Genomic DNA, 8,167 nt, shown 5'->3' with positions numbered 1-8,167 from the left:
TCTTTTTATAAAGAAGATAATATTTACCTTTCTTACGATACCTACCACATAGCATTCCTCCACAGCTAAAAATTAAATCTGCTAATTTATATACAAAGTGTTTTAAAAACATCTGCTTAAACAGGTGCTATTTCTTGGACATCTCTGATATGACAAGCAGATTTGAAAGGGGGCATTTGGGGGAATACAATAGATGGTGACTTAAGACAATTAAGCTAAAGTATCTCCTTCCTAAATGTCTTTCTTCCTCTTCCCCTTTTCTCCGTTTTTTTCCTCTTATGCTCTCTCATCACTCTCCCTGTACATTCTTTCTTCTGTCCACATTCACTGTGTACTATTTCATGCCAGGCCCAGAATTAAATTGGTCCCCGCCTTTCAGGAGACCACAGAATATGTGCTAGAGAAGAAAACCAGGTGAACACATGCAAGCACTAGAAGAGAGTAGGTTGGAGGAGGATTTACTTTCCTAGGGAAACATGTTTGATATTTTCCATCTTCATCTTCAGTAACTCTCCCCACGGCCAAGCCACTTCTGCAGGTAAGTTTTTTTTTTAATTTTTAATTTTTTTAAAATTAATTAATTAATTTATGGCTGTGTTGGGTCTTCGTTTCTGTGCGAGGGCTTTCTCTAGTTGTGGCAAGCGGGGTCCACTCTTCATCACCGTGCGCAGGCCTCTCATTATCGCTGCCTCTCTTGTTCTCTGTGGAGCACAGGCTCCAGACGCGCAGGCTCAGTAATTGTGGCTCACGGGCCCAGTTGTTCCGTGGCATGTGGGATCTTCCCAGACCAGGGCTCGAACCCATGTCCCCTGAATTGGCAGGCAGATTCTCAACCACTGTGCCACTAGGGAAGCCTGTTTTTTTTTTTAAAGGATGAAAACACAGATTACACTTTATTTTTAAAATTGAAATCAATTTTAATACAGAAAATAAAGACAGCATTTTGCAAATTTATCGTTCAGAGGGGTATCTCTATTTAAGGAAATCAACCAGTTACACTTCGAGAGATGAAATATTACAGCTTGCACACCAAAATCAAAAAATGAAATGAAATTAAAAAATGAAATGGTTACCAAGGTAATGCATGTCAGGGGATCAAAGGTGAAGGGTCACACATTATGAAAAAGAAATCCAAAGGGACTGCTACATCATAATCTCTCATTAGTGTTCCAACGGTGCCTCTCTTTGGGTAAACTTGAACATTTCGGCAGACACTCAAGCAGCTTTATCGGTGAAAAGATTTTTACATGACTATTGCTATTCCCATGATCATCTATAGGTGGCACGGTGTTGAGAACGCAGCAGGTGCTAATTCCGCAGAATACACTTTGGGAAACGCTCTTCCAGCTTGTTTTCGGCAGCCATTTCCCCTCCGCGCATCACAACCTCCTCCTTCTCGTGACAGTGACCTGGGCGCGCGCTTCGTCCCGCCGCCGCCGCACTGTAATTCTGTGGCTCTCTCAGTCAGCTTGGCATCTTGAGGATGGGCGAACAGGCAGAGGAGGGAGACAGTCCTGTTAGTGGAGGATGCCCTGATACTGATACGGATTTAGCACAGAGTTATAAGGCTATGGATGCCATTTAGACTTTAAAATGGCATTATCCCCTCTTCCTACCTATTGTTCCTGAGGTCCAAATTCCCCAGGTATAACAACCCAGTTACAGTGCAGGGGCTTCATCCTCTGATCTGACCATAGAAGACATAGAAAAAATGGTAAATTTACTGTGATCTGGCCCACTTATGATAAGAGTCGTGGGGTCACAGGTGATAAAAATCACATCTGTCACCCACTCCTCTCCTGGTCTACATCCCTTTTAGCCAAGCTGTCTAGTTAGCAAATGGCCTTACACAACCCTCTTCCTCATTTATACATTCAATTTTCATACAAGCTTGCAATAAAAATTTTTAAATATATTTTCTGTTTATATCTCGTGTATAAACTGGGAACTCTGGATGTTAATTAAGTCTTACAGAGCATATTTTTAGTACAAATTATTTTTAAATGTGTTATTGGTACAAACTCATCACACTTCTATCAGTACCATCTGATTGAAACACTGGCAATCACTGCATCTTGAATGCAGGCAGGTTTTGTGTGGTAACACCTCTAAAATTAGCAGGAAGGAAAAAACAAGCAATATTCAGGAGGAATTTTCTCTTCACATGACACTGTACATTTTTAGAGGTACACGTTTCCTCCTTAACACAAACACGAGATTATGTTTCTTTATGATTCACACCACATTATGAATGATTTAACTTGTTCTTAAAAGATAAAAGAACGTTCATATTTTTTTTTGGAGAAGAACACATTCATATTACCCTATTTTGGGTGCAGGAGAGGACAGGTCTAAGGATCCATTTCTAATGACAACAGTAAACCCACACACAGCTTTAACCTCTCAATGAGCAATTCACTCTCTCAATTTCTGACCTCCAGAGGCTTTTTTTTTTTTTTGCGGTACGCGGGCCTCTCACTGCTGTGGCCTCTCCCGTTGCGGAGCACAGGCTCCGGACGCGCAGGCTCAGTGGCCATGGCTCACGGACCCAACCGCTCTTCGGCCTGTGGGATCTTCCTGGACCGGGGCACGAACCCGTGTCCCCTGCATCGGCAGGCAGACTCTCAACCACTGCGCCACCAGGGAAGCCCTCCAGAGGCTTTTTTAATTTCTAGTTTTTGAATATAAGAATAATAAAATTTCAATGATAGCCTTTGAGAAAGGGAAGTAATCTTTTGGAGTAGCATATTGAACCTCAGAAAACAAATAACAGCTTAAGGTCATACCATTGGTGCTTGAAATGAACATCACTCAATGCACAGACGTTCCTGTCCGATACCAGAAACAATTTTACAGTGTCTATCAAAAAAGCTTTAAATAGTAACTTGGAAATATCAAGCCCCTAAATGTTTCATCATCCACAAACCAGGATATTCCTGTAGAGGTGTAGAGGTCACTAGGTCCAGGCCTTCACAGGTCACTGAGGCTCAAAGAATGAGTGTGCAGTGACCTGCCTTATTTAAGTTCCTTATGCTGAATAATGATGCTTGAGGAGGGTCAGCATCAGCTGCCTGGAAGAGCAGCATTGGTGCTGTCTGTACCTTTTCATTCATTTGCTCTTTTTACAGGACTAGACCTAGGTTTGTCTTAAGCCAAATTTGATTCAGGCAGATCACCATCCCTGGTTTGTGTGTTATTTTTCAACAGCAGATTTAAGACGTCTAAATGATGGGGCAGTTCTTTGGAGTAAAGATTACAGCCTCCAGTAGTAAATAAATAATGAGTTTGGGACCTGAAGCTTGCAAGGATTTTCTCACCAAATCAAATTGTTTTCCATTCTGTGATTTTTATACTTTGCTGTACAGAAAACCCTAGATAACAATCCTCCAAGAAAAAGTAGTTAATGATAGAGCACAAATTTACCCAGGTTCAAGTTCAGTTGGGAACATATTACTTTAAATAAATGAGAAAAACATTCAAAACCTTACCTAAATGCTTCCCCATTTGTATTTGTAGCTGCAGTGTCAAGCTCACAGATTCATACTGCATAAGCATTCAATGAAGTTTTGTAACATTTTCTGCTCTTGTTACTCATTTTTACATGTATCCATTCATTTATTTACCATATATTGAGTGTTTACTGTGTATCAGAGCCCTTGCTAATCTGAGGAACTGAGGAACAAAGAAACCCTTGCCTTTCTAGCACTCAGATATTGTGGAAAGAAATACATACTTACAGAGACACATCCCAGTATAATTTGTCAAATACCATTACTAGATTATCCACAGAATATTTTTAAAGTACAAGCCTAGAAGATGCTATATCTTGGAGTCAAGGAAAACTTGAAAGAGGAGGTCATCTATATGAAGATCTTGAAGAATGAGAGAGTTTATTTTATTAGAGTGTGGAGAATTGATTGAGGATAGCTATTCAGGCCAAATGCTATTCAAAGAGTGATGATAAAATAAGTACAAGAGGATAAAAGGCAAAATAAGAAGCTGAAAAGTAGGGTAGGTATATACTCATGAGAGGATATCTATGCTAAGCTAAGGAGTATGATTTTGTGTGTGCATGCACACATGTGTGTTTTAAATTTGCAGCAGTGCGTGAAAAATCAAATTTTTGATTAGAAAGGCAAATATGGTTGGTTTTTTTTTTTTTTGGTACGTGGGCCTCTCACTGTTGTGGCCTTTCCTGTGCAGAGCACAGGCTCCGGACGCGCAGGCTCAGCAGCCATGGCTCACGGGCCCAGCCGCTCCGTGGCATGTGGGATCTTCCCGGACCGGGGCATGAACCTGCATCCCTTGTATTGGCAGGCGGACTCTCAACCACTGCACCACCAGGGAAGCCCCAAATATGGTATTATTTTGGAGCATATCTAGGAAGTGACAATACTGGTGGCAGGGAAGCCATTTTGAAACTATCTTAAGATTCTAGGTGATATTGTGATAAGAGTGTGGGCCAGGCACCAGTGAATTTCAGTCTAACTAGTTCTTCTCATGTTTTTCCCTGTGTTCATGATCTTACGCTGTGAAGATGATGGGTGAGAGGACCAGAAGGAGCTAGAGAAAAGGATGTAGTGAAAAGCTGTGACCTTAAATAAGCAGTTTTAATTAAAAGATTAACAAAACTCGTAAGATTACAGAAAACAGTCAATTAGATAATAGTGATGATATACAGCATTTTCTGTACACTTACTATGTGCCAGGTAACACAGATTCTCTCCTCAGTCAAACTCTAGCCAAGTTCCTCTGAGCCCTCTATTTGAGTAGACCTCAAACTTGGCCTATAAAAACTCCAGATGCTCAGCAAAAAAATGCTTTCACCTAGTCTCCCTTTTTTTACTCACACTAAAAGGCTTAAATGCTAACACGGGCTTCTAACAGCTCAAGGCTGCATATCTAGGATGATAGCACTTCCCCTTAAAGTGCCTGCCCGAGGAAGCTCAAGGTTGCCACAAGAATTTACTGCTTGTTCTAGCCAACCCTTGACCAGAGGCTACTAACCTTACTTTCTTAAAACATTTGCTGAAAAGGGCTTAAAATTGTGACTCTGTCCTCTGTCTCTTTGAGAGGTATATGTACCTCCTATAACTCAAGAGTGACCTAAGAAGGCTTTCCTTTGAAATGTGATCATCAGGAAAGATAGGGCCTCTGTCTCACAGTGTCCATGGGAGAAAAGAATCCTAACTTCCATAATCTCCAGTGAACTGACACGTTTGTTCGAATAGCACTTACACTAACTCTCTGTAACTCTATTCCTTCATTCGTCTTTAAAAATGCCCAGTCACCTCATTGCACATCCCAATTCGATTCAATGCAATTCAATTCAATTCATACTGGACTCTTTTCCCTATTGCAACATTGTATTACTGATTAAAATCTGTCCTTAACACGTAACTAGCTTTGTTCATCTTCGACACAGGCGTGGTGACAGGCTTGTACAATCGTTTTCACCTTAGCGCCTCATAGCCACACCCTACAAAATAGTTGTTGGCTTCATTTTCTACTACTATTACCTGCTGTATGTGAGCCCAGTTCTCTAGGCAATTAAAGTACATGGAAAACATTTTAAGCAGCAAAGAGCTAAAATATTTCAAGTCTCAACCCAATTTATTCTAGCAACTGGAAGAATATGTTTCTGTGAATTCCTTGTTCAAGACAGCAGTTCCCAAGTGTGGAAAAAGCAAAACAATGTAGATACATGACTTCATTACTTATAATCACCCAGCTTCGGTGAGAGGAAGAGCATCAGCTGTGTACAGAGAAGCTCTTGGGAACACAGCCTCAATTTAACTCTTTGGCACATGATTCAAATTATTTTATTTATAACCTGATCTTTTGTCTGTAACACAAATTGCTCCCAAATACCTTCTCAGATCTCACACCAGGAAAGAGATAATAAAAGTGCAATTCTTCCCCCAATTACTACTTATTACCTCTTCTGATGTTTTCTTTCTCATTATAATATTACTAGAATAGGGTTGGCGATTTTTGCCAAGCAACTAGGAGTGAGTGAGTGAAGTTCAGGTTCTGGTGGACCCTCTGCTCCACTTGGTTAGATCTCAACTCTACTCTTGGCTCAACTCACCTTTTTGATCATGAACCCCAAATCTTAGTTTCACTACATTATTTTATCTATTGCTCCATAATTTTTATGATCTATACAGTCTTCTCTAAATTTACTATTTGACTCAATTTAATTTCTACTTACTTTGTTCTTTAACTTTCCTTCTCTAACATATGAGTTTTCCATACAAATAAATACATCCTTGTTATCCCTAAGCACTAGTATCAATTTATAGGTCAGAAAACCAAGGCTTGAAAATAAAAGAAGACAAGAGAAAAGAGAAGGGAAAACAAAAGAAATGAGAGGGCTTCTCTGGTGGCACAGTGGTTGAGAGTCCACCTGCCGATGCAGGGGACATGGGTTCGTGCCCTGGTCTGGGAAGATCCCACATGCCACGGAGCGGCTGGGCCCGTGAGCCATGGCCGCTGAGCCTGCGCTTCCGGAGCCTGTGCTCCAAAACGGGAGAGGCCACAACAGTGAGAGGCCCGCGTACTGCAAAAAAAAAAAAAGAGAAAAGAAATGAGAAAAAAAATGAAGGAAAGAAAAGAGAAGAAAAAAAGAAAGAAAAAGAAAAAGAGAGAACATAGGCTTAGGTAGAGAGGCAACTTGTACTGAGGAACAAGCTGGTAAATACTGGAGTTGAATCCATGAATTTGACTCTAAATCCTGTCTTCTTTTTTTTTGCGGTACGCGGGCCTCTCACTGTTGTGGCCTCTCCCGTTGTGGAGCACAGGCTCCAGACGCGCAGGCTCAGCAGCCATGGCTCACGGTCCCAGCCGCTCCGCGGCATGTGGGATCTTCCCAGACTGGGGCACAAACCCGTGTCCCCTGCATCGGCAGGTGGACTCTCAACCACTGCACCACCAGGGAAGCCCTAAATCCTGTCTTCTTAATAACTCTGCAATACATTATATGCACTGTATTATATATATGTACAGGACAATAAAATATTATTTTAATGAATGGTACCACATTTACTATTATGAGAAAATTATCTTTGCAAAAATACTACTTGTGAAAGAAGAGATCTGAGGGACGTTTGATTAGCAATATCATCCACTATTTTACATAAGCAAAATAATAATAATAATAGTAATAATAATAAAATTTTAATCAGAAAGGATAAGTCATTTGTAAAAGATTGCATAATTTGTAAGGGCAGGAACTGGTAGGCAAACTAACACCTCACAGGCTCCCACTTCACTTGAGTTTTACTCCATGCATTCTGTCCTAACTATAATGCGCATACACATTCTTACCCAAGCGGTCTTCATGTCCATGATTTCTCAAGAGTTCTAAATTGAAGGTGCTTCATCCTCCTGACGTCACAAGTCTTCTTTGTGCAATTTAAAATAACTGCATAACTAAGTTTTCACTGTTGTACATCTCAGCTGTTTGCCAGGGCACTTTTTTCTGAATAAGTGCATTTCTTTCCAGTATGATCGTAATTTTTGCTAAACCTGCAGTCTTCTCTTCTTCCTAATCACATCTGTAGTTCACCTGAGATAATGACTTGGCTTTTCAGAAATTAAAAACCTTCATGGGCTAGGAATTGGCCTGATTAGATAGCCCGCCATGCCAACTCCTGCTGCCAGGGCTGCCTAAGGCATACACTAAGTCAATGTCAGGTCCATTTTGTCCTTAGAAAGCCCTCTCAAGGTCAGCCATTCTCATTTGTTATCCATGTCTTACCCCTTTCCTCTCAGTATTCTAGGAGAGGATCCAGGTGCTCCCATCAGGCATTAGGAGGAATCTGACAGAGACAACGGCCCTGAAGTCTGTGGGTGTGAGGAGAGGTCTCCTGATGGACCACCTGCAGCTGGGGCTGCCCTGCAGCAGCCTGGCTATGCGAGCTCAGCTGAGCAACATGCCCTTTTATGCCCTCTATTTCCACATCCATTAATGGTCATGATAAATCTGTGAAAGACCCAACTTAGCATTGCTTTCACTCAGTTTTTATCATCAATAAAATAAAAACAATGTTTTCAGTGTTGTTGTGAAGTTCGGAGGTCCTACAATAAAAGTTTAAGCACAGCACATGGCATAGGATAGCCATCTTAATTAAAGGCTGATGAAGTTCAACACAAGCTGTCCCCA

The 8,167-nt window shown here is 41.0% G+C and overlaps 1 protein-coding gene across 1 annotated transcript; it reads right to left on the bottom strand.

The window, feature by feature from the left end:
* Nucleotides 1–1,079: 1,079 nt before the first annotated feature.
* On the bottom strand, nt 1,080–7,350 carry LOC309833752 (calmodulin-binding transcription activator 1-like; the record flags this gene model as incomplete). The annotated part of the gene is made up of 2 exons (XM_082672186.1): nt 1,080–1,370; nt 7,330–7,350. 2 exons carry the CDS (start codon nt 7,348–7,350, stop codon nt 1,149–1,151), a joined length of 243 nt encoding a protein of 80 aa, XP_082528312.1. The 3' UTR covers nt 1,080–1,148.
* Nucleotides 7,351–8,167: the final 817 nt, after the last annotated feature.

The sequence above is a fragment of the Grampus griseus genome (assembly GCF_964374135.1).
Source record: "Grampus griseus genome assembly, chromosome: 15".
In the NCBI taxonomy this organism is placed as follows: Eukaryota; Metazoa; Chordata; class Mammalia; order Artiodactyla; family Delphinidae; genus Grampus; species Grampus griseus.
This window is presented reverse-complemented; position numbering and strand designations above follow the sequence as displayed.